The sequence below is a fragment of the Lepidochelys kempii genome, chromosome 1, assembly GCF_965140265.1.
Source record: "Lepidochelys kempii isolate rLepKem1 chromosome 1, rLepKem1.hap2, whole genome shotgun sequence".
Lineage (NCBI taxonomy): Eukaryota > Metazoa > Chordata > Testudines > Cheloniidae > Lepidochelys > Lepidochelys kempii.
Window position 1 is genome coordinate 56,151,619 of NC_133256.1, and position 26,691 is coordinate 56,178,309.

The 26,691-nt window shown below is 44.0% G+C and overlaps 1 protein-coding gene across 2 annotated transcripts; it reads left to right on the plus strand.

Annotated features, from left to right (window-relative positions):
- The first annotated feature begins 1,652 nt into the window (after nt 1–1,652).
- Nucleotides 1,653–12,849, plus strand: SPRYD7 (SPRY domain containing 7). Of its 2 annotated transcripts, XM_073343515.1 has the most exons (5): nt 1,656–1,844; nt 4,425–4,541; nt 5,658–5,824; nt 7,999–8,101; nt 9,824–12,849. In XM_073343515.1, exons 1-5 carry the CDS (start codon nt 1,739–1,741, stop codon nt 9,919–9,921), a joined length of 591 nt encoding a protein of 196 aa, XP_073199616.1. In that variant the 5' UTR covers nt 1,656–1,738; the 3' UTR covers nt 9,922–12,849. The 2 variants fall into 2 exon arrangements, with proteins under 2 accessions (XP_073199624.1, XP_073199616.1); XM_073343523.1 differs by lacking the exon at nt 4,425–4,541 and having other exon boundaries at nt 1,653–1,844.
- The last annotated feature ends 13,842 nt before the right edge of the window (nt 12,850–26,691 follow it).

A 26,691-nucleotide genomic window follows, 5' to 3' on the forward strand; every position in this document is an offset into this window, starting at 1 on the left:
TTGCTCTAGGGACTGACCCCTGCCGTGTCCCACTGTGCCCCAACCCCTCACTATGGGGACCGACCCCCTCCCTCCACCCCGATTGGGCAGGCTCCGCATCAGCTCCTCTGAGCGTGGCTCTGCCTGCAGCAGGTGCGTCCCTGGAGAGGGGGGAATTAGCGCGGGGGAGAGAGGAGTGAGCAGAGGGCGGGGCCTTGGGGAAGAGGCGGGGCAAGGATGTTCGGTTTTCAGCAGTTAGAAAATCTGCAACCCTAATGTACCACTACAGTTCTTATTATTAGTCATAAAATTACGCATCCTTTGCAGAAATCCTGAGGTGCAACTGACCTATTTGATAGAATGCAGGCCAGGCCCTCAGTACCAGCTATGTGGTAGAACGAATGTTACCCTACAACTCTGTAGTGTCATTGAGAAGATCCTGCAAGGGGTCCTGTACCCAGAGCGCCCAGGGGTGGTGAGAGTGCTCAGCACCCCACACCACTGCGTCAAATGCTTGCTTCTGTGAAGGACTGAGCCGGCTTGGGACTGAGCATATAGAAAACATCATCCAAGCCCAGGGGCGGGGAGTTATATGGGCCCACGGTGACCATGCTCCAGGAATATTCTGGGCGCCGGGGGCCTGGCTCCACCCCTGTTCGTGGCTGGGTCTCTCCCCTGACCCCGCCTGCCATCCCTGCACGCCTCCCCCGGAGTGTCTCCCAGCCACCCCCAGATAATTTAAAAGCACTCCAGAGCCCCCGGCTGCCACCACCGGCAGTGCAACGGGGCTGAGGCGGCTTCCTGCCTGCCCTCACTCCGCCCCAATCCCGGAAGCAGCTGGCACATCCCTGCAGCCCCGGGGCGGGGGGTGTGTGGCAGGGTTGTCTCTGTACGCTGCCCCCGCCCCAAGACCGACTCCGCAGCTCCCATTGGCCAGGAATGGCAGCCAATGGGAGCTGGGGGGCAGTACCTGTGGGCAACAGTATGAGGAGACCTCCCGGCCCCTCCCCCCGCCTATGAGCCGCTGCCAGAGGGGTGTGCCGCTCACTTCCAAGAGCTGCCCAAGGGAAGCGCCTCACCCTCTCCCACACCCCAACTCCCTGCCCAGAGCCCAAGCTCCCTCCTGCACCCTAACCCCCAGCCCAGAGCCTGCACCCAAACTCCCTCCCAGAGCCTGGGGGGGCAGGGGTAAGACTTGGACCCGCTGGGCTCCACCAAAACGTATACAAACCGGCCGCCCCTGGCCAAGCCAACCCCGCTTCAGGCTCCCTCCCAGCTGCTACAGTGAGGTGGCTTCAGCCCCGCAGCTGGGATCTGGGGGCCAAACCCCCCCGGGGTCAGGCGAGGGGAGTTGCGAGCCTGTCGAGCCGGCACTGAGCATGCGCCCAGCTGGGCAGTGGCTCGGGCTCTGAGCTCCCCAGGGTTGGCTCCTCCCAGGGTGGGTCCCCCGGGTGAGGCGGCGGGGAGGATGCACGATCTCCCCCTCCCCCTCCCCCTCCCCCTCCCTGCCTGTGGCCGGGCTGGAGCCTGACAGGGCCCCGCCCAAGCTCCAGCGCTCCCTCCGTCGCCGGCCGGGCTCCGCGCGCGCGCGCCGAGTCCTCCCAGCCTGCAGGGGGCGCGGCGTCGCCCTCCCTGCGCCCCGTGCGCTCCGCTCTCTGGCCGGCCGGCCCGCCGCCGCCTCCTCCTCCTCCTCGCCGCGCGCGCGCGCGAGCCGCCTTGGCCTGGCCCAGCCCAGCCCAGCGCAGCCCCAGGGAACGCGATGGCGGCCTCGGTGTTCTGCTGCCTGCGCTGGTGCGGGGACGGCGGCGCCGGGCACATCCCGCTGAAGGAGATGCCCGCCGTGCAGCTGGACACGCAGCACATGGGTAAGGGGGCGCGCCCCGCCCCGGGACCCCCGCCGCAGGTCCCTTTCGCCCCGGTGGCGTGGGGGTGCGAGCTGGGGGTGAATAGTAAGGGTTTCTGGCGCCCCTGAGCTCCGTGGTTGTTATTAATGGTAGGGGTGTGGCGCTTGCCCGGCAAAGAAGCGGCAAGGTGCCCGTGCTTTGCCTCTTCATATCTTCTAGGGTAGTCTGTTGTGCCTGCGGGATGTCTTTAGTTCTGTGTACGTGGCAACGTTTTAAAAACCGATGTCACAAAGTGATGGTTAAGAGGGCTAGAAAGCGATATTTAGAAGAATCCCCCCAAGCCCCGAGGGCTGTCCCCGCTCAGGTGACCCCATTACGGAAGAAGCCTGGCTGAATCGTTAGGTGTTGCAGTCTTTCACAAAGGTCACCAAACGCAGGGGCTGTCGGATCAACAAGGCAGCAGATTCCACCGTTGATTTGCTTTCACGGAGACTGCCCTGTCTGGGCACAGTCAGCCTGAGTATTTATTATTATTTTACATTTATATTGCAGCAGCCTCTAAAGGCCACAGCCAGGTTGGGCCCAATTATGCTAGGCACTATACAAATATTTGACAAATGACCGTCCCTCACCAAAGAGCTTATGGTCCAAAGTGATCTTAGTTATATAATTGTGAGGTTATGGCACAAAAATAAGTGATCTCTAAGGCACACAGAGGATATGTCAAAAATAACACATTGCATTTCATTTGGAAACTAATTGCAATTTCATCGTCTCTGAAGTACTGGTGTAATATGATCCCAGCATGAAAATGTTGCTAAATAACCAGGCAGCAGTATTCTGCTCTAGTTTTAGTTCTAAAGCCGGGACTATAAATTGCTGGTCTACCAGTATGATTATGTTGGTTGGGAAGTGATTTTTTTTTTTAACTGACATTGTTAAAGGTACCTTAAACCTATGTAACTTATTACCTTTCCCATATGGGAATAAACTATACCGGTATAAGGGCTTGGCTACACTTGCGAGTTACAGCGCAATAAAGGAGCCCCGGGTGCACTAGCTCGCTACCCGTCCACACTGGCAAGGCACATAGAGCGCTCTGACTCCGCGGCTACAGCGAGTGGAATAACGTTAGCTGCGCCCCCGCTGGAGCGCCATGGTGCCAATGTGAACGAGGTGTTGCTTTACTGCGCTCTGATCAGCCTCTGGAAATGTCCCATAATCCCCTTAAGTCAAGTGGCCACTCTTGTCAGTGTTTGGAATCGGCTGTAGGTATGCGGAAATGCCCTTGAAAACTCCATTTCTGACAGCCGGCTGCTTATCTCCTCCGAGACAAAGTAACCATTACTGTGGAATGCTGTCTGTGGGAGAGAGAGAGAGAGAGAGGCGGGTGGGGGGGTCTACTGCTCTCTGAATTTACAAGACAACATGCTGACATGCTCTCAGCCCCCCAAAAACCCACTCTCTCTCCCCCCACATACACATAACACACTCCCTTCTCACACCCCACCCCACCCCCATTTGAAAAGCACGTTGCAGCCACTTGCATGCTGGGATAGCTGCCCATAATGCACCACTCCCAATGCCACTACAAGTGCTGCAAATGTGGCCACGTCAGTGTGCTTGAAGCTGTCAGTGTGGACAGACTGCAGCGCTTTCCCTACTGCGCCCTACAAAGACTGGTTTAACTCAAGGGGCTCTACATCTGCAAGTGTAGCCATGCCCTAAGTTACTGTTATAACTGTGTCCATGCAAGGGTATGTTTGCTGCATTAACTATTTTAGTATAGTTAAAGTGGTACATCTTTTGTGCTAAGACAAGGGTGGAGTGGTCTTCCACTGTAGTTCTGCGTAAAGGGCATTGCAACAAACCAATTAAGAAAGGCCTACTCCTTGCCAAACAAATATTTAAAAAATCATCTTGGCTAGAAAACATCCAGGCATCCTCAGAAATTATTGGACTGGCTTTTGAGGACTTTGTCTTATCTGTGCCTATACTGACAAATGCTTATTAGAGCTTTTGAGCAAAAATCTTCCACGGGAGAGTGTAGTATTTAGCAGAGCTCAATGTTCTGATCTGTGTGCTGGCAGGTACCTTTTTAAAGGAAGCTCGCAATCAAACCCTTAAAAGGAATCTTACTTATTGATTAATTCTTGGTGACCACAACTCATGAAAAGCCTTCTGCAGAATGTGCCTATCCTTCAGTTCTAGACCAAGAAAAGGAGGTGATTTAGAGAAAGGCATGAGCCCTGCATCCCCTTTCTCTTAGTGAGTGTCTTTCTAATTAAATGATTGTAAGCTATGCTGCTGGGATATTTGAAGAAATGTTGTAATCAACATGCTGCCTTAAAGCCTGAGAGGAGAAATTAAAGAATATAGATTTTAAATAGATGAACTCTAGCTGAAAGATGAACTAGCCTATAAACACATCCTTTCTTTACCTGAAAGCACTGCACAACCTAATTCTGATAGACTAATGGAGCTCTTACTTGGGTTGAAAGAGAAAATAGTTCTTGTTGTTTAGGGGTTTTAGTGGATGTCTCCAAACTTTAAAAAAAAACAATGTTTTTTGAAGTTTGTGTATTTTATTTGTATATGCAGGAACAGATGTCGTCATTGTCAAAAATGGCAGAAGAATATGTGGCACGGGGGGTTGCTTAGCCAATGCACCTTTGCATCAGAACAAGAGCTATTTTGAGTTTAAAATCCAATCCACAGGTTAGTTAGCAAAATTATTTTCTACTTTAGATTGGGATTTGAGATTTGACTACAAGCAGGCAACGCATCTGCACCTTTGGTAATTAAGTGCACTTCATCTTTGGACTACTACCATGAGAAATAACACACTTAACAAATATCAAACTTTTGTAAGACACTAAACTGTCATCTTGTAAGAAAGATTTGTCATTTTTCTATTTTGCTGCTTTGATTTATTAAAAACTATAGTAATTGAAATGACTAGAGTTGCAGTATTAAAACACTACCATGTTTGAAAACTCTTGTATATATGTTTTTTCAATAAACCTAATTTAGAGCTACTTTCTGCTAAATTCTTTTTTATTTATATTGCATTATGAGCATGTAAAATACTGTGTACATAGCTCTTGTACTTTTTGTCCAATAATATTTGCTGTCTGTCTACATTTATTTGCTATTTTAGAATGGATCCAGATTCTTCTCCTTTAGCTTCTTGTGGGAATGATTCTGTGCTTAGAAATGCAGCAGAGAACTCACAGCTTGGGAGTGCGGGGCTTAAATGTGGTTTTAAGCCACCTTTGTGTCCTCCCAGTTCTGGGCTGGTTCTGGGACTGAAGCATCCCCAGCATAATTTAGACAGCCCCAGGCTGCCGTATGAGCTGCTGCATTGTCTGAAATCACTGGTGTATATATGCTGTGGCCATGACCCCGGCATTCCCCCTATGCCGAGGCTTGCAACTGTGTCCTCAGAGACACAGTTATCTTCTGCCGTTATCTTCTGCCGTTCCTTTTGGTTATCTTCTGCCGTTCCTTTGCCCCAGGAATCCTCCCCCAGTGAGAACTGCTGCTCTAATCATTTTAGGTGATAACTGGGTCAGAGTGAGGGCTAAGACTTTTACTCCATAACTTTTATTTTGATGGCTCAAAAGAAAAACGCTGAGATACAGCATGTTTTGGAAGGATATTTTTAAGTCTGTCTCAACCTAGTGAATGTAATTGCTAATGCTTTTCAAATTAAAATTCACTCATGATATTGCTGTCATTGTGGCACACACCTGGAATATATTTCTTACTCTCAGTGTGAGATTTCAAAAGAAACAAATAAGTGTTCACAGAATATCGTCGTCATATTTTCAGGGGTTTGGGGTATTGGAGTTGCAACCCAGAAAGCAAATTTGAATCAAATTCCACTTGGTCGAGATGTGCATAGTTTAGTGATGAGGAATGATGGAGCTCTCTACCACAACAACGAGGAGAAGAACAGGCTGCCGGCAAACAGCCTTCCACAGGAGGGTGACATTGTGGTGAGTTTCCTTAGTTCTTGTTAATGTAAATTTGTTGCTGTGTCTAAATAGCTCAACAATAGATGTTTCTGGGATTTTCCAAAGCAGCTTTTGCTGTCAGCACTGTTGCAAGGCTAAAGGGAATACAGTGAATCCTTGTGAAAGGCTAGCTTTCCATGCAAACAAGAAAATTAAACACAGAATTTTATTGAAGCCCTGAAAAGTGAATATCTGATAAAAGGATTAAACCTATTAAATTAATATGCTTACAGTGCATCAGAAGGTAATATTCAGTAGATATTGAGTTGTAAAAAATTTAGGCTTATTAAATGAGTACTTCTAATATTTCATACTAAAAATCATTATAGAACAATGCAACCCTTCAGAATTGTAATCATTTAGTAAAACATAGTTATGTATTTATCATGAGGTCTTGTGCCAGTAATTCTCCCTAAGTTAGGCATGTTCCTTCCTCACTGTCTTTTCTAATCCACATCATTAGCAGGGGCATAGTTGGAATAGAATTTGGTTCCAATACTTTTTGGGGAGTAATGGGTAGAGGAAAGTGCTGTTCAGGGTCAAATATTCCTTACTTTTCTTCTCCCCAACTCTCTCTCCCTTTCATAGATCCCCCCCACCACCACCTTTTCTGGAGAAGTAAGATAGACATGAAGGGGCTCATACCCTCTTGCCTGCCCTCTTGTTCATCAGAAGTACACTGGCCCTTTAAGTGTTTGCTCTTCTAGCCTTTCAGTTCAGCTCCCACTATCCTCGGATCCTTATGCTGTCTTCCTCCTAGGCGTGGCAGCAGGCCCTTAGAGAGTCCAGTCTTCCTGCTACCTCATGGTGTGCAGGAGGAAGGATATCCATTTAGTCTGGTGGGTTTTCCCCTGCAGTCTCACTCCAGTCCTCAAGAGGTTTCTAGTCCTGCTCCTTTGGTGGCTTCATGCCAGTTTACTGCTGATGCAAAGTAGTCCTGTGCCTGGATTGCTTATTTCAAGTGTGGCAGGTCAATTAACCACACCTGGGGAGGTAGCTATTCTGTCCCTTTACCCCTTAGTGACTGTGACAGAATGGGTTTTATATACCCCATCACAATAGTGCTTCATTGCTACCCACTGCTACTAGGGTTGATGAATTTGCCTATAAACCTGACGGGGCCGTCACCCGTAGAGATTCCAAGCTCTTTGTGGCTGGGCTCCCTGCTCAAAGATGTCCCAGAATGCACTGGAGATTGAGATGAGATTGTACCCAGGGAGCACAAGAGCTCTTTGTTGGTCTATGCTTGGTTAGCAGGCAGAGGGAGTGGCCCTTGCAGCCTTGGAAGAAGATTTGTAGCAAAGGTATTGGGATAAAGGGGTTGTATTTTTAGTCAAGCTGGGATTCAATTTAGAAAAGAGAGAGGAAATTAGACTGGGGATAGGGAGAAAAAAATGTTGGAAAGATGAATGAGAGGGACTTGGGAATCTATATGGCTCATGCTCCCTCTCATGCCTCAACACTTCTAAAATATATTTAAAATTACCCTGTATATTTAAAGGGGTCTACTGTATTACTACTTTTTTAACATTATTAGAATTTATTTTATATACACGGAAGTGATAAGATTAACATTGTTTCTAATACCAACTTTTTCAATATCTTTTATTAATTGCTGATGTTTGTGAGTTTCATATACATAGATTATTGCCAGGTATCTGAAGTTTAAAAAAAAATCCCCTGCTTAGGTGGCTTGCTTGGGAGAGAATCTTGCTGTGTTGCAGTCTCTTTAAAGGCTCACTCAAACTATTTAGTCTGCAAAGCTGAAGTTAAAACACTTGAAGGATAATAAGTAACAAATGCATTACTTTGCTAACTGCCTGAGCTCTGTAGATTCACAGTTTGAGCTAAGTTGGTTAGCTTCTGTTCGTCAAATAAGTCGATTGTTATTGCTGCTGTCCCCTGATTGGATAAGCCTGCAAGCACTTTTGGTGCTTGCGAGTTCAAATATAATTAAATATTCTTAATTATTGACTTTTTAAGCGTCCAGAAAAATGGTCTAGTGCGTTCTTTTAGGAGACTGTGGTTTATGCCGTCGTATTAGAAACTGCCCATTGTGTCCAGCTAGATTAGCTGTAAAAAAGAAATAGTTGTAAGCATTCTCACGTATATCAACTTGATGATCTTATGTTAACATTTCCTATTTTGCCTTATAGGGTATTACATATGACCATGTAGAATTAAATGTATATTTAAATGGAAAGAATATGCATTGTCCAGCTTCAGGAATCAGAGGGACTGTCTATCCTGTAGTATATGGTAAGTTGGGTTCTCAAACTTTCAGTGTGGTCAATCTTAATAGCAATATTCTCTCAAACCACCTATTAGTTTTAGTCCTGTGAATATTGTGTTATTGGGATTCTGGCTGCCAGACACCACATTGGTTAGAATGGGAGAACAGACTTTTGTTAGGTAGCTAACATGTCATCTTCCCATTGCTTTGGAAATGGAGTTACAGTAGAGAGAATTTAGACTTCGGGAGTAGGTAGCTTTCATAAACAGTCTACTTGCTGCAGCAGGGACTTGGGCACCCTGGTCTGTACCTTTTTTTTTTTAAACTTCCTCCTCCTTTCTCCATGCCTAATCCCACACCACTGAAGTTTTAGGCTTTGGTGTGAGGTGACTTTTTATTGCCAGACTCCCTCGCCTGTCATCATCTTTCAAGAGCTGACATAAATTCCCAAGAATTTCCATGCTTCACAATGGATTAGTTTATTGCTATAACACCTGATGATTTGCAAATTACATTCAGGTGACACCTCCATGTTACAAATTACAAGTAATAAAACCCTTAATTTAATGCTATGTATTCATAGGCATCTGAAAGGAGAAATTGCTCTCAACCATTTAATTTATCGATGTTTCAGTCCAGAATCGTAGAGATTTTTAAAATAAACTCAGTACAGAAGTTAAATGATGTCATGTATGGGAACTTATAACACAAGTCAAATTCAAAGTTGCTTCCTTCAGCAGCTGAACCCCAGGCACATCTGCACAAATATTAAAGTGTAAAGTCAACACACACATAACACAAGATAGTACTTGTGAGCTCAGTTAAGGCTGCTGTGGGAAAAGCCAAATATCTTGGCTCCAGGATATCTAAATGCTTGACCAAAATATTATATTTGGTTTTGTTGTTCGTTCGTTCTTTTTTCTTTTTTCTTCTTTTTTTTTGGGGGGGGGGGGGAGGGTAGGAGGAATTGGAATTGATATACTGCTGTCACATGAGGTGTGGCTTAGAGGAATGTTTCTTTTAAAGACTCATTAACTAAATGGATCTGATTTTTCTGATGAGCAGTGCTACACTATGAAGTATACTTCTCTAAAGCTGCCTGTGAAGTATTGCTGCAGTTAATGATCTGTCAGAATTTCCATTTTAATCCTCTAATACTCCACCTAGAATCAGGCAGAAAGTCTCGTGGCAATATTATTGTTTTGAATGGTTTATTTTTAAAATCCAGGTGTCTAAAAATAACAGTCAAGCAGGGTTCTGATGTCCTAACCTCAGCAGATGGCTTGACACCAAGCAGGGGAATGGGAAGCATGTCATAGAGATGCATCCTCTTTCATGTCTCACCATTACCACGTTTGGCCTGTGGACTTCCAAAGTAGTGGAGGGGAAAATGAGGGCCCTAGAAGTTGAGGAGAGTTGCTTTAAGGCTTATTAGCACTCTCAGTAAAATTCATAGCAAAACTTTCACTGATTTCAGCGAAGTCTTTTGCAAATCTAAGTATTCTGTAGGAAGTAAACATGATTTGGCCTGCTTGATTGTATTCTAGGATGTTTTCTACAGATTAACCAAGAAGATCTTATTTGTCTTTACTGCATGGATGTTACTGATATATTGGTGAATATCCTTTGTGTTTCAGTTATTGTGGACACACAATGTATTGATGTATATAATCTAATTTGGTGTCATGTATAGTCAAAATAAATGCTGTTCTCCTCTAATTATTTTTCTCTTTGCTTCTGTCCTACAGTAGATGACAGTGCCATCTTGGATTGTCAGTTCAGTGAATTTTATCACACTCCTCCAACAGGGTTTGAAAAAATACTCTTTGAGCAGCAAATCTTCTGAACGTCTTCATACTGAAAACTTGCACCCCTACACTGTTATAAAGCCTTTGCCATCTTAAATAAAGCTTCACGTTTACCTGTAGGAAACACATCTGTATTTTTTAGTAAAGTACTTGTGACTGTTGTCTGAAGAACCAAAGTGTTAACTGCAACACCAGAGAATTGTGTTACAAATGGTAGATTTTGACAACTGTTTTGTGATGTGAAAATCAGTGTTTTGGGGCAGTTTTCTGATTTGTATTTGATGTAAATGGAAACTAAAGGGTATAATTGCCACAGTATTAAATGAACTTTTGGTTTCAATTTGAGCTTTATAAAGGGAATAATTCATATGCGTGACAGTATGTTTCCATAAAGCTACAGGGATAGATAGTTGTCTCATTATTTTTCCTGTTCCTTCCCACTCAGAAGTTATGTACCTTGTAAAAAGAGAGCACTGTGCTAATAGTCTGTTTGGATTGCTATGTCCTTGTTTTGCACAATGACTAATGATACGATTGGCAGCTAGATTTTGTTTTTTCTTTTGAAACTTGTAACCTACCCATTTCTAGTTGTTAAACAGCTAATATTCCTCTTGAGTTTAGATAAATCTCATAGCTTTTCATTTGCTTTAAGTGTGACAGAATACTTTTTAGTAACAGTCAAAACATTATTTTGTTGTAAAAAAGCAAACCTAAACACCGGATGTATTTATGAAAACCATCATGCTGTGTTACTCTGGTGGCAGAGTAGGTACAGATTGTTTAATTGTGATGTATACAATGGCAGGGATGGTATGTTGGATATTACGATGAAGCTTTACATCTAAACTGTAAATCAGATTCTTTATGGAATATTTTATTTAAATGTTTTTTTCTGGAACCAGTAATAAAATGAATAATGGTTAACGTGCTGTTCCAAAACGTGATTCCGATAACTATAAAAGATCAGGTGACGCTTTCCTTGTCATGTATGCAGTATGCTTGTCATGTGTGCAGTATGCACCTTTTCATATTTTTTGCAAAGAAAACCTTTTTGTATATCCTGGTGTGTGTGTGTGTGTGTTAAAAACTTTTAGTAAGATTTTTTTTTTTTGGCTGTCCATGGACTAACGCATTTATATGATGAGTGAATGCTGTGATGCCTTTAAATATTTGAGGTTCTTTTATTCTGAACTTTTCAAATACAGCTGACTTTCTCTGAGCCTTTCTTTCACTTCATAATTTTCTGTATTTGTTTAAAGACTTCTCCTTGGCCTCAAAGGCCCAGCGTTTCCTTTACCATGCTTTGATCTCCCAGTGCTGAAATTGACACAACAGATGATGCCATAAGGCCTAGCTCATATCTAGAGCATGATGCCTCTTCAATAGTATAGTATAAGATTAGGAATATTTGGGGATTGGGGTGAGAATGGAGAGGGTTAATGCTCTTCCCCTGAAACTTGCAATATTAGCCACTTGTGGAACATTCTTTTGGGGCATGACTGTCTTTGTGCCATATATCAGCTGAGACACATCATGATGCTTCTGCAATCAAATCTGTCCACTCTTGAAATTAGAAAGGAATTTATTGGGGGGGGGTTGAATTTCCATTCTTGATGCTTCTCCTTTAGTAATGTCTCCATGGTCCTTTGTGCCATGTGAAAGAATAGGAAGATGAAATGAAAGCACTTGATATGGAATTAAACTTGCTGGTATTTTTTGGGGAAGGGAGAAGTATTTAAAGAAATTATAACCACTGTATCTAACTTCAAAGAACAAATAACTAAAAAATGTGTTTTTAATTTATTAAAGAATACTTAACATACAGGAAGCTGCTATCCTGAGTCTGATGTAGAGTAAGACAGAGAATCCAGGTCCTGTTTGAAAGCACAGAGAAGACAGTCTTCAAAATTGTAAATTCTACTTTTAAAATGTTTTGATAAACGTAAGTGTTTAAATCAGTTGTTAAATTATCCAAAAAAATTTAAGAGCTTACTCTTACATCTTAGGAAGTTGCTGATTTCCCGTTATTTTAAATGTAATGTGAATTTTCTGTCCTATTGTACATATGGCTTTCCTCCTCTTATAAAATAACACATTGAGAGTCACTTGAGAACCATATGAAGTAATGGAGAACATTGCATTTACTGTTTGTGAATCTGTCAATATGTAGAAAGAGTGCACTTTTTACCTGCTAATGATAATCTTAAAGCACTTTGAAAAAGTGGATGATACTGTTCACCCATTTTACAGGTGAGAAAAGAGGCACAGAGATTAAATGACTTGGCCAACATCTCATAGCAAGTCAGTTGAAGACCTAGAAATAGAACGATGCTTCCAGTCCTGTGCCTTGTCCAGTGGAATGGACTGTAATGGATGCCTCTAAAAATTGCTCTGGTAATCGATTTTTAATAATAGAGCTAGCTAAATATTTACCAAGTAGTAAAGGTGTTAACCAGAAAGAATCATCATTGTTTTTAATTGGAAGTGTTAAGGCTTTTCCATTAATTATTGTTTGCACCCTTGTTTGTTTAACCTTTGAATGTTCAGACATAGGCAGCCTGCTGTAGCAATGTGTAACACTTTATGCTGTACGTTTTCTAGTCCTTGGCAGCAAAATTTTCAGTTGATAGGTCTGTGCATCAACTACTAAATAGGCTTGCCAGAGCATGTAATCCAGTTTGCATGTTTATCAGCAGCATTCTTATTTATACAGTATGATGGCTGTGTATGGTATTTTGCAGATAAATAAAATGAGGCTCCTATTTCAAGGATCTTAAAATCCAAATTAGATCGCATAAAGTTAGGAAGGACGAATGAGGAGAGGGTTGGGAGGACAAAGATTGTAACAATGTATATCGGGAGATATCAATGTTAAGTATGATGATCAAGATCTGATGCAGTTGTTTGCAGTGAATAATTCAATTAATTGAACCCTTGTTTCTGTTGGTAAATTATCCATGATCTGATTTTCACAAGTTTACTCGTTATTCAGTGAAAAGTTTATGCAAACATACTTCAGCCTCTATGAGCCGTCAAAGAAGAATTTGTTGTTCATGCTGTTCAATGGGTCTTTCTAGTCCCATGAATGCTTCTACTCCCAGATCCATACAGAGCCTTCAAAGATGGCTTTGCAAACCCTCTGGTGATAATATACCTGAATGAGAGTATATGCAATATTTTCCCTTTATGCAAACTTGCTTTGCAACAAAAAACAAGGAAAAGAGATCTGAATATGATTGATGTGAATGCTTGAATTTTATTCAAATGAATGTTTATATTATTGCGGTGTTATTTCAGCTCTCTTATCCATCCACACTGTGTTGATTCCTCTTTTCATAGCTGCAATTGATTAAACTGGAGATTGAGATTACAGAAATTCACAAGAGAACACACTACTCCTCTGTACTTGTATTCTTCTGCATTTCTTTACATATCAGCTCACTGTAGACTGGGCAAAATCACAAATTATCCAGATTCGTATGCATTTTTGATCTACCTACAACTGTAGTTGCCATTCCTTTTGGCTTTGTATTAACTAAAAATTTAATTTAAATTCACATTTCCTTTAGTTTGTTTACAAAAATGTTGAAGAATCGCTGCAGTTTTGAAGTGAGGATTCATTAGATAATATTTTGGCCAACTAAAGATTGTGGAATCCCACGTAGCTGGAGCTTTCATCTGGCATTTATTGATCAGATTTTATACCTTGACCACTTTCTCTGGCGTACACTCTGCTGACTTGCCTATGACAAGCAATTTTCACCAACTCATCTACATTTTGCCAAAGTTTATTTTGGCCCAGATACCTGTGTATTTTTGGCATAAAATACTCCCAAACAAAACTAGTGCAACGGTTATCCATGGTAACATTTTTTCACTGATGAAAAGAACCCAAGTTATCCAATTCCAAGTTCAGATATTTTAAGGCTGAAGGGAATTCAGATTTCCCAGCAACAGAGGTTTTAACATGTTTTGCTCGCCAGTTGTACTGGAGCATCTAAGAAATATGACTCAATCTTTGTTTCTTGCAGCTAAGAGCTCTTTTCTGCTGAACTGCCAGACTTTTCCATGGAAGTGACTTGGCATCCACTCTTGCTTACACTGTGAATATAATCTTGAGTTACACTGTGTGCACAATTCAACCATATTATAATTTTCCTTAACTTGTACTGGAAGTAGAGAGCAGTGACATTAGATTTATTTATACAGCATCTCATAAGAACGGCCATACTGGGTCAGACCAAAGGTCCATCTAGCCCAGGATCCTGTCTTCTGACAGTGGCCAATGCCAGGTACCCCAGTGGGAATGAACAGAACAGGTAATCATAAAGTGATCCATTTCCTGTCGCTCATTCCCAGCTTCTGGCAAACAGAGGCTAGGGACACCATCCGTGCCCATCCTGGCTAATAGCCATTGATGGACCTATCCTCCATGAATTTATCTAGTGCAGGGATCAGCAACCTTTGGCACACGGCCTGCCAGGGTAAGCCCCCTGGCGGGCCAGGCCAGTTTGTTTACCTGCTGCGTCCGCAGGTTCGGCCAATCACAGCTCCCAGTGGCCTGGAGAGGCAAACCATGGCCAGTGGGAGCTGCGATTGGCCGAACCTGCGGATACGGCAGGTTGCCGATCCCTGATCTAGTGCTTTTTTGAACCCTGTTATAGTCTGGGCCTTCGCAACATCCTCTGGCAAAGAGTTCCATAGGTTGACTGTGCATTGTGTGAAGAAATATTTCCTTTTGTTTGTTTTAAACCTGCTGCCTATTAACTTCATTTGGTGACCCCTAGTTCTTGTGTTATGAGAAGGAGTAAATAACACTTCCTTATTTACTTTCTCCACACCAGTCATGATTTTATAGACCTCTATCATATCCCCCCTTAGTCGTCTCTTTTCCAAGCTGAAAAGTCCCAGTCTTATTAATCTCTCCTCATACAGAAGCCGTTCTATACTCCTAATCATTTGTCTTGCACTTTTCCAATTCCAATATATCTTTTTTGAGATGGGGCAACCACATCTGCATTATTCAAGGTGTGGGCGTACCATGGATTTATATAGAGGCAATATGATATTTTCTGAGTTATTATCTATCCCTTCCTTAATGATTATCAACATTCTGTTAGCTTTTTTTAACTGCCGCTGTGCATTGAGTGGATGTTTTCAGAGAACTATCCACAGTGACTCCAAGATCTTTCTTGAGTGGTAACAGCTAATTTAGACCCCATCATTTTGTATGTGTAGTTGGGATTATGTTTTCCAATGTGTATTACTTTGCAGATGAAATTAAGTGTTAATAAATGCAATTTTGTTGCCCAGTCACCCAGTTTTGTGAGATCCTTTTGTAGTTCTTTGCAGTCTGCCTGGGACTTAACTACCTTGAGTAGTTTTGTATCATCTGCGTATTTTTCCACCTCACTGTTTACCCCTTTTTCCAGATCATTTATGAATATGTTGAATAGGACTGGTCCCAGAAGAGACCCCGGGGGACACCACTATTTACCTCTCCCCATTCTTAAAATTGACCATTTATACCTACCCTTTGTTTCCTATCTTTTCACCAGTTACCAATCCATGAGAAGACCTTCCTTCTGATCCCATGACAGCTTACTTCTCTTAAGAGCCTTTGATGAGGGACCTTGTCAAAAGCTTTCTGAAAATCGTCTGAAGTGTGTCTCGTACTAAAATGCTGGAACTTCAGAAGATAATGGCTATTCATGAGAGATTTCAAGGGACTATAATGTTCCTTGAATCTTCTTATACCACAGCCCATCTCACTGATCACAGCGAAGGACATCAAATGTCTAAGCAGCTCTTCTTCCTTGTGACTAAGGGTATGTCTACACTATGAAATTAGGTCAATTTTATAGAAGTCTATCTTTAGAAAGCGATGTTATACAGTCGATCATGTATGTCCCCACTAAGCGCAGTAGGTTGGTGGAGTGCATCCTCAGTACTGTAGCTAGCATTGACTCACAGAGTGGTGCACTGTGGGTAGCTATCCCACAGTCCCCGCTGCCCACTGGAATTCTGGGTTAAGCTCCCAATGCCTGATGGGGCAAAAACATTGTCACAGGTGATTTTGGGTACATGTCGTCTGTCTCCTCTCCCTCCCTCTTTGAAAGCAACAGCAAACAATCGTTTTGCACCTTTTTTCCTGGGTTACCCATGCAGATGCCATAGCATGGCAAGCATGGAGCCCGCTTAGCTCAGCGCTGCTGTTGTGAGCATTGTAAACACCTTGCACATTATCCTGCAGTATGTGCAGAACCTGGCTAGGAACTGCCAGCCCGAGGACGATTGTGAGGAGAACATGGACACAGACGTTCCTGAGAGCACAGGATGTGGCAATTGGGACATCATGGCAGCAGTGGGGCAGGTTGATACAGTAGAACCCCGATTCTGAGCCCGGCAAACAAACACAGACTGGTGGGACCGCATAGTGTTGCAGGTATGCAATGATTCCCAGTGGCTGCGAAACTTTTGCATGCGTAATGCCACTTCCATGGAACTTTGTGAGTTGCTTTCCCCCATCCTGAAGCACAGGGATACCAAGATGAGACCTGCCATGACAGTTGAGAAGCGAGTGGTGATAGCCCTGTGGAAGCTTGCAATACCTGACTGCCACCAGTCAGTCGGGAATAAATTCGGAGTGAGCAAACCTACCATGGGGACTGCTGTGATCCAAGTAGCCAAGCCAATCAGTGACCTTCTGCTAACAAGGGTAGTGACTCAGGGAACCCCATCATAGCAAAGCCATCCACTATGACCTGCACATTTCCCAAACTGATGGGGCGATAGACTGAACGCATATCCCTATCTTGGCACCAGACCACCTTGCCAACCAGTACATAAACCACAAGGGGTACTTCTCAATGGTGCTGCAAGCACTGGTGAATCACAGAGGACTTTTCACCGACATCAACATGGGATGGTCGGGAAAGGTGCATCTTTAGGAACTCCAGGCTGTTTGAAAAGCTGCAAGAAGGGATTTTCTTCCCAGCCCAGAAAATTACCGTTGGGGATGTTGAAATGCCAATAGTTATCCTTGGGGACCCAGAACATGAGAATGGCCATACTGGGTCAGAACAAAGGTCCATCTAGCCCAGTATCCTGTCTACCGACAGTGGCCAATGCCAAGTGCCTAACAGGTAGTGATCTAGTGATCTCTCTCTTGCCATCCATCTCCATCCTCTGACAAACAGAGGCTAGGGACAGCAATCCTTACCCATCCTGGCTAATAGCCATTAATGCACTTAACCTCCATGAATTTATCCAGTTCTCTTTTAAACCCTGTTAGGGTTTAAAACCTCCTCAGGCAAGGAGTTCCATAGGTTGGCTGTGCGCTGTGTGAAGAAGAACTTCCTTTTATTTGTTTTAAACCTGCTACCCATTAATTTCATTTGGTGGTCCCTAGTTCTTATATTATGGAAACAAGTAAATAACGTTTCCTTATTCACTTTCTCCACACCACTCATGATTTTATATACCTCTATCATATCCCCCCTTAGTCTCCTCTTTTCCAAGCTGAAAAGTCCTAGCCTCTTTAATCTCTCCTCCTATGGGACCCATTCCAAACCCCTAATCATTTTAGTTGCCCTTTTCTGAACCTTTTCTAATGCCAGTATATCTTTTTTGAGATGAGGGGACCACATCTGTACGCAGTATTCAAGTTGTGGGCGTACCATGGATTTATATAAGGGCAATAAGATATTCTCCATCTTATTCTCTATCCCTTTTTTAATTATTCCTAACATCCCGTTTGCTTTTTTGACTGCTGCTGCACGCTGCTTGGACGTCTTTAGAGAACTATCCACGATGACTCCAAGATCTTTCTCCTGATTAGTTGTAGCTAAATTAGCCCCCATCATATTGTATGTATAGTTGGGGTTATTTTTTCCAATGTGCATTACTTTACATTTATCCACTTTAAATTTCATTTGCCATTTTTTTGCCCAATCACTTGGTTTTGTGAGATCTTTTTGAAGTTCGTCACAGTCTGCTTTGGTCTTAACTATCTTGAGCAGTTTAGTATCATCTACAAACTTTGCCACCTCACTGTTTACCCCTTTCTCCAGACCATTTATAAATAGGTTGAATAGTATTGGTCCTAGGACTGACCCTTGGGGAACACCACTAGTTACAACTCTCCATTCTGAAAATTTACCGTTTATTCCTACTCTTTGTTCCCTGTCTTTTAACCAGTTCTCAGTCCATGAAAGGATCTTCCCTCTTATCCCATGACAGCTTAACTCACGTAAGAGCCTTTGGTGAGGGACCTTCTCAAAGGCTTTCTGGAAGTCTAAGTACACTATGTCCACTGGATCCCCCTTGTCCACATGTTTGTTGACCCCCTCAAAGAACTCTAATAGATTAGTAAGACATGATCTCTTTTTACAAAAACCATGTTGACTTTTGTGCAACAATTTATGTTCTTCTATGTGTCTGACAATTTTATTCTTTACTATTATTTCAACTAATTTGCCCGGTACTGATGTTAGACTTCCAGTCTGTAATTGCCAGGATCGCCTCTAGAGCCCTTCTTAAATATTGGCGTTACATTAGCTATCTTCCAGTCATTGGGTACAGTAGCTGATGTAAAGGGCAGGTTACAAACTATAGTTAACAGTTCTGCAATTTCACATTTGAGTTCCTTTAGAGCTCTTAGGTGAATGCCATCTGGTCCCAGTGACTTGCTACTGTTAAGTTTCTCAATTAATTCCAAAACCTCCTCTAGTGACACTTCAGTCTGTGACAATTCCTCAGATTTGTCACCTACAAAAGACGCCTCAGGTTTGGGAATCTCCCTAACATCCTCAGCCGTGAAGACTGAAGCAAAGAATTCATTTAGTTTCTCCGCGATGACTTTATCGTCTTTAAGTGCTCCTTTTGTATCTCGATCGTGCAGGGGCCCCACTGGTTGTTCAGCAGGCTTCCTGCTTCTGATGTACTTAAAAAAGTTGTTACTACCTTTTGAGTTTTTTGTCTAGCTGTTCTTCAAACTTCTTTTTGGCTTTTCTTATTACATTTTTACATTTAATTTGGCAGTATTTATGCTCCTTTCTATTTGTCTCACAAGGAATTGACTTCCACTTTTTAAAAGATGCCTTTTTATCTCTCACTGCTTCTTTTACAGGGTTGTTAAGCCACGGTGACTCTTTTTTAGTTTTTACTGTGTTTTTTTTAATTTGGGGTACACATTTAAGTTGAGCCTCTATTATGGTGTCTTTGAAAAGTGTCCATGCAGCTTGCAGGGATTTCACTCTAGTCTCTGTACCTTTTAATTTCTGTTTAACTAACCTCCTCATTTTTGCATAGTTTCCCTTTCTGAAATGAAATGCCACAGTGTTGGCCTGTTGAGGTGTTCTTCCCACCACAGGAATGTTAAATGTTATTATATTATGGTCACTATTTCCAAGCGGTCCTGTTATAGTTTCTTCTTGGACCAGATCCTGCGCTCCACTCAGGACTAGATCGAGAGTTGCCTTTCCCCTTGTGGGTTCCTGTACCAGCTGCTCCAAGAAGCAGGAAAGTATCGAGAAATTTTGTCTCTGCATTTTGTCTTGAGGTGACATGTACCAGTCAATATGGGGATAATTGAAATCCCCCACTATTATTGAGTTTTTTATTTTGATAGCCTCTCTAATCTCCCTTAGCATTTCATCATCACTATCACTGTCCTGGTCAGGTGGTCGATAATAGATCCCTATTGTTCTATTCTTATTAGAGCACGGAATCCACAGAGATTCTATGGAACGTGTGGATTCATTTAAGGTTTTTATTTCATTTGATTCTACATTTTCTTTCACATATAGTGCCACTCCACCCCCATCCCCGACCTATTCTGTCCTTCCGATATATTTTGTGTCCCATTGATTGTCCTCACTCCACCAGGTTTCTGTGATGCCTGTTATATCAATAACCTCCTTTAACACGAGGCACTCTAGTTCACCCATCTTATTATTTAGACTTCTAGCATTTGTGTACAAGCACTTTAAAAACTTGTCACTGTTTATTTGTCTGTCCTTTTCTGATGTGTCAGATTCTTTATGTGAATGTTTCTCGTCTGATCTGGCCCATACTTTTGTCCTCTTTCATCCGCTCCTTCTGACTAAAACCTAGAGACTCTCTATCAATAGACTCTCCTCTAAGAGAAGTCTCTGTCCGATCCATGTGTGCCTCTGCAGCAATCGGCTTTCCCCCATCTCTTAGTTTAAAAGCTGCAGCCTTTTTAATAATGTTAAGTGCCAGCAGTCTGGATCCACTTCGGTTTAGATGGAGCCCATCCTTCCTGTATAGGCTCCCCCTATCCCAAAAGTTTCCCCAGTTCCTAATAAATCTAAACCCCTCCTCTCTACACCATCGTCTTATCCACGCATTGAGACTTCGAAGCTCTGCCTGCCTACCTGGCCCTGCACGTGGAACTGGAAGCATTTCTGAGAATGCCATCATAGAGGTCCTGGATTTCAGTCTCTTTCCTAGCAGCCTCAAGTTGGCCTCCAGGATGTCTCTCCTACCCTTCCCTATGTCATTGGTACCTCCATGTACCATGACCACCAGCTCCTCCCCAGCACTACACATAAGTCTATCTAGATGCCTGGAGAGGTCTGCAACCTTCACACCAGGCAGACAGGTCACCATACTGTTCTCCCAGTCATCACAAACCCAGCTATCTATGTTTCTAATGATCGACTCTCCCATTACTAACACCTGCCTTTTCCTAATGACTGGAGTTCTCTCACAATAAGGTTACCTCTGTGGGGAAGGGGATACCCCAACATCATCTGGAAGGAGGGTCCCCACTATGGGAAGGTTTCCCTCTGTTCCCATTGACTGCTCTCCTTCTCTGGGCCTTTCATCCTCCTTAACAGCGCAGGGGCTGTCTGACTGGAGGTGGAACAAATCTACAGTGTCCTGGAAAGCTTCATCAACATGCCTCCCTTAGCTCCTCCAATTCCGCCACCCTGGCCTCCAAAGTCTGTACACGGTCTCTGAGGGCCAGGAGCTCCTTGCACCGAATGCACACATATGCCACCCGCCCACAGACAGGGCAGGTAATCATACATGCTACAATGAGCGCAATAAACAGGATAGCCCCCACTCTGCTGCTGGGCTTCTACCTGCATTTTCTCCTACAGTTACCTAGGTTAATGATAGGAGTTTTGTTTAAATCAAGACGTTTTGATTATAGTTTAGTGTAAAGGTTTTAAAGAATGTCAAGTGTACCTTGCCTCCTTCCCAACTCCCTCTCGAAACTCACCTGTTAGTGGCCCCTGTTCACAAAGCTGCCTGGTTGCTTGCTCACTGCTTTAGAGAGCCCTGGCCTCCTTGGTAGCCCCGCCCCCCGACTAAGGCTCAGCCAATGAACAGAGGCTTCTAGATTTCAAACCTTGTTTAGAAGCTCACAGCTTCCAACTGCCGGCCACAGCACACGGTCCTTCAAACGAACAAACAAACAGACAGACAAACACAAGCTTAGCACACATGTAACCCCAAAACTCAAACACACGCTACAGACAGCGACTTACCCCAAGGGTCCCGTATTTGCTCGTCCTTCACCTGGAGAACTCCCTCTCAAAACTCCCTGTTAGCGGCCCCTGGTTGCTCCCTGTTCGCAGCCTACCCCTTGCTCTCATGACTCATGAAGCCATACACAGGCAGCCTGGACAATAGTAAGGAGCAGTTCAACTATAGGCTGAGCAAGTGCAGAATGGGGTAGAATGTGCCTTTGGAAGTTTAAAAGCTTGCTGGCGCTGTTTGCTGACTAGGTCAGACCTCAACACAATCAATATTCCCATTGTTATTTCTGCTTGCTGTGTGCTCCATAATATCTGTGAGAGTAAGGGAGAGACGTTTATGGTGGGGTGGGAGGTTGAGGCAAATTGCCTGGCAGCCAATTTTGAACAACCAGACACCAGGGCAGTTAGAAGAGCACAGCTAGGCATGCTGCGCATCAGAGAGGCTTTGAAAAAGTTTCATGACTGGCCAGGCTACCGTGTGACAGTTGTGTGTGTTTCTCCTTAATGCAAAACCGCCCCCTTTGTTGAATTTACTTCCCTGTAAACCAATCGCCCTCCCCCCTTTGACTACAGCTGGCAAAGGAAATAAAGTCCCTGTTGTTTTGAATCTATGTATTCTTTATTAATTAAAAAAAAAAGTGAGATCACTGACAAGGTATCCCAGGTGGGTGGGGAAGGACAAGGCCACATTGCTTATTATAGCCACGCTACAAAACAAAGCTATTTGAATGACAGCCTTCTGTTGCTTAGGCCATCCTCTGGAGTGGAGTGGCTGGGTGTCCAGAGCCTCCCCTCCTTACCCCCACCCCCACATTCTTTGGCATCTGGGTGAGGAGGATATGGAACTTGGTGAGGAGGGCAGGCCATTATACAATGGATGCAGCAGGGGTTTGTGTTCTTGTTGCCTTTCCTGCTGCTCCACCAAATGCCTGATCATGTCCGTTTGCTCCCCCATTAGCCTCAGCATCTCCTCCAGCGTATCTGATCATGCTCACTGAATGCTTTCCTGGCCTCTGCCACCGAATGCCTCAATGCATTCAGCTGTGCCCTATCAGTGCGGGAGGACTGCATGAGCTCGGAAAACATGTCATCCCGAGTGCATTTTTTTCATCTTCTAATCTGTGATAACCTCAAGGATGGAGTTGATACGGGGAACATAGAAACATTTGCACCTGCAGGGGGGATAAAAAGGGAGAGTAAAATTTAAGGTGATACATTTCTGAGAACAAAAGGGAGATTCTTTCACAGTGAATCAAGCAATTCACAACAGACAGCACATGTCCTTTAGGTACAAGGTCGCATTTTGCCTTTTGTATTGAGCGCCTGCCAGTATGGTGACACATCACACACGGCTGGGCAACAGAATTCGGTTTCCAGGCAGCCATTGTAAGCCAAAGGGTATGGGGAGGTTGGCTTCTTCCACCTTCATAACATGTGGGAATGGGTTCAAACTGCAGCGCCCTCCTTTCCCATAGCAAGCAATGCCAGTTGGTTTGCCATTTAAAAGGAGGGGCTGTGGTTTTGGGGTGGATGTGCAGCACACCCTTCCCCCTACCGTGTGGCTATTCTCCAGGATGATTCGTTTTAGTCAAGCGCAAACAGACCAGCATGCACGGGGTCCTTTTACTGTTCCCTTACAAAAATTCTCGTATTTCAACCAGGTGACCATGAATGATATCACTCTCCTGAGGCTGACACAGAAAGATAAAGACCAAATGTTGTATGAATGTGACCAAAACCCAGGACCATTCGCTGCCATGCTTTGTGCTGCAGTGATTCTAGACTACTTGCTACTGGCTTGGCGTGGGAAAGTGTCCTACCGTGGAGGACGAAATAAGGCACCCCTTCCCAGAAACCTTCTGCAAAGGCTTTCAGAGTACCTCCAGGAGAGCTTCATGGAGATGTCCCTGGAGGATTCCCTCTCCATCCCCAGACACGTTAACAGACTTTTCCAGTAGGTATATTGGCCGTGAATGCATCCAAATTCTTCAGGGAAAATCAAACATTAAACATTATTGCTTTTAATCCCTGTAGTTTAGTTACAAATGTGCACTCACCAGAGGTGCCTTCTCCGCCTTCAGGATCTGGGAAACCGCCTTGGGAGGGTATTGGCTCCAGGGTGATGAAAAGGTCCTGGCTGCCGGGGAGAACGGATTCTCCGCTTGCCTGCTGCGCAGTCTCCTCCGCCTCTTCCTCATCCACAAAATCCTCCTCCGTGTTGCGTGAGACTTCCCCCTTGCAGGTGTCCACAGACAGTGATCGGGTACTGGTATGGTCCCCCCCTAGAATGGTATGCAGCTGATCATAAAAGTGGCATGTATGGGGCTCTGTCCCGGAACAACCATTTGCCTCCTTTGTCTTGTAGTATGCTTGCGTGAGCTCATTAACTATCACACAGCACTGCTGTGTGTTCCAGGTGTAGATTTTGGCAAATATATTAGCATTTCTTCTTTTTGATCAGAGTTCTGCGTGCACAGATTCTTCTCCCCATACAGCAATCAGATCCAGTGTCTCCCGTTCACTCCATGCTGGAGCTCGTTTGCAATTCTGGGACTGCGTGGCCACCTGTGTTGCTGAGCTCGCCATGCTGACCAAACAGGAAACGAAATTCAAAAGCTCCCAGGGCTTTTCCTGTGTACCTGGCTAGTGCATTGGAGTTGAAAGTGCTGTCCAGGGCAGTCACATTGGAGCAAACCGGGATAGCTCCCAGAGGCCAATACCGTCGAATTGCACAGCTCTGCATCTGCACTATCCCAAATTCAACCCAAGAAGGTCAATTTTAGTGGTATTCCCCTCGTTGGGGAGGAGTACAGCAGTAGATTTTAAGAGTCCTTTTGGTCGATGGAATGGGGTTGGTTGTGTAGCCACTTTGCTTATAAAATCGACCTAACCTCATAGTGTAGACCAGCCCTAAGTGTCAGACTTTAGGACCTTGTGGGGAGATGCAGACCTGTTCTGCAGACTCATCTTGGCAACCAGATCAGATAGGTTTCTCCAGCTCAGGGCCGTAAAAGGCTCTGAAGGAGAGCTAGGAAGTCTGGATGGAGAGCAGGGAAAAAACAGCTCTAGTATGAGCCAGCTCAGGAAGAAATTAGGTGCTAAGGTCTTAGGCTTTTACATATATATAAAGATTTATAGGATGCCAGATTTGGAGGCTTCTCCAGGTTGATGCCTTTTGTAAAAGCTCAAGATAGCACCATTGCTTCACCTTTCTTTCTTTCTTGGTTAAATGAACCACCTCTAAAAAACACAATTGAGCATCTCTAGTCTCAAGATCTCTTTTCAACCCCTTTAGTTTTGAAGCTTTTGTTTGGAAACTGTTGCTATATTTGATGTCAGTAATCTGTTGTTTAATGCCTTTAGTCCCATACCTGTTCCCATTGTGAGGGAGGACGGAAAGGGAGCTAACCTGGAGCTTGGGAGACTCAGGTTCAATACTTTGCTGCACCACGGGCATCCTATGTGTTCTTGGATAAGTCATTTAGGCCTAGATTTTAAAGGTATTTAAGTATGGCTTTGCTCAGCATTGCAAAGCCTGAGTGACTTAAATGTCTGAATCCCATTTTTTAATGCAGTTTAGCCACCAAAGTCCCACTGACTTTCAATGAGACTTTAGTCTTCTAAGGGTATGTCTACACTACGAAATTAGGTTGAATTTATAGAAGTCGGTCTTTTAGAAATCGTTTTTATATAGTGGATTGTGTGTGTCCCCACACAAAATGCTTTAAGTGCATTAACTCAGCGGAGTGCTTCCACAGTACCAAGGCTAGAGTCGACTTCCGGAGTGTTGCATTGTGGGTAGCTATCCCACAGTTCCCGCAGTCTCTGCTGTCCATTGGAATTCTGGATTGAGATCCCAATGCCTGATGGGGCAAAAAACATTGTCGCGGGTGGTTCTGGGTACATGTCATCAGGCCCTCCCTCCCTCCCTCCCTCTGTGAAAGCAATGGCAGACAATCGTTTTGCACCTTTTTTCCTGATCAGGTGTTCCACCATGAATTCCACCATGATTTCAACAATTTCCATCCCACCACCAACCTCAGCCTGGTCCAGTCCACACAAGAGATCCACTTCCTGGACACTACAGTGCTAATAAACAATGGCCACATAAACACCACCCTATACCGTAAACCTACTGACCGCTATTCCTACCTGCATGCCTCCAGCTTTCACCCTGACCACACCACACGATCCATCGTCTACAGCCAAGCTCTGCGATACAACCGCATTTGCTCCAACCCCTCAGACAGAGACAAACACCTACAAGATCTCTGTCAAGCTTTCTTACAACTACAATACCCACCTGCAGAAGTAAAGAAACAGATTGATAGAGCCAGAAGAGTTCCCAGAAGTTACCTACTACAGGACAGGCCTAACAAAGAAAATAACAGAACGCCACTAGCCGTCACCTTCAGCCCCCAACTAAAACCCCTCCAACGCATTATTAAGGATCTACAACCTATCCTAAAGGATGACCCAACACTCTCACAAGTCTTGGGAGACAGGCCAGTCCTTGCCTACAGACAGCCCCGCAACCTGAAGCAAATACTCACCAACAACCACATACCACACAACAGAACCACTAACCCAGGAACTTATCCTTGCAACAAAGCCCGTTGCCAATTGTGCCCACATATCTATTCAGGGGACACCATCACAGGGCCTAATAACATCAGCCACACTATCAGAGGCTCGTTCACCTGCACATCCACCAATGTGATCTATGCCATCATGTGCCAGCAATGCCCCTCTGCCATGTACATTGGTCAAACTGGACAGTCTCTACGTAAAAGAATAAATGGACACAAATCAGATGTCAAGAATTATAACATTCATAAACCAGTCGGAGAACACTTCAATCTCTCTGGTCACGCAATCACAGACATGAAGGTCGCTATCTTAAAACAAAAAAACTTCAAATCCAGACTCCAGCGAGAAACTGCTGAATTGGAATTCATTTGCAAATTGGATACTATTAATTTAGGCTTAAATAGAGACTGGGAGTGGCTAAGTCATTATGCAAGGTAGCCTGTGTCCTCTTGTTTTTTCCTACCCCCCCCCCCCAGATGTTCTGGTTTAACTTGGATTTAAACCTGGAGAATGGTCAGTTTAGATGAGCTATTACCAGCAGGAGAGTGAGTTTGTGTGTGTATGGGGGTGGGGGGGATGTGAGAAAACCTTGATCTATGCAGGAAATAGCCCGACTTGATTATGTAAAGAGTTGTCACTTTGGATGGGCTAGCACCAGCAGGAGAGTGAATTTGTGTGGTGGGGTGGAGGGTGAGAAAACCTGGA

Excerpts from the sequence above, each read along its gene's own strand:
- SPRYD7 (XM_073343515.1), top strand. The coding sequence starts at position 1,739 with ATGGCGGCCTCGGTGTTCTGCTGCCTGCGCTGGTGCGGGGACGGCGGC. Across the intron at positions 4,542-5,657 it reads GTTTAAAATCCAATCCACAG|GGGTTTGGGGTATTGGAGTT; the intron begins GTTAGTTAGCAA and ends TCATATTTTCAG. Across the intron at positions 8,102-9,823 it reads TGTCTATCCTGTAGTATATG|TAGATGACAGTGCCATCTTG; the intron begins GTAAGTTGGGTT and ends TCTGTCCTACAG.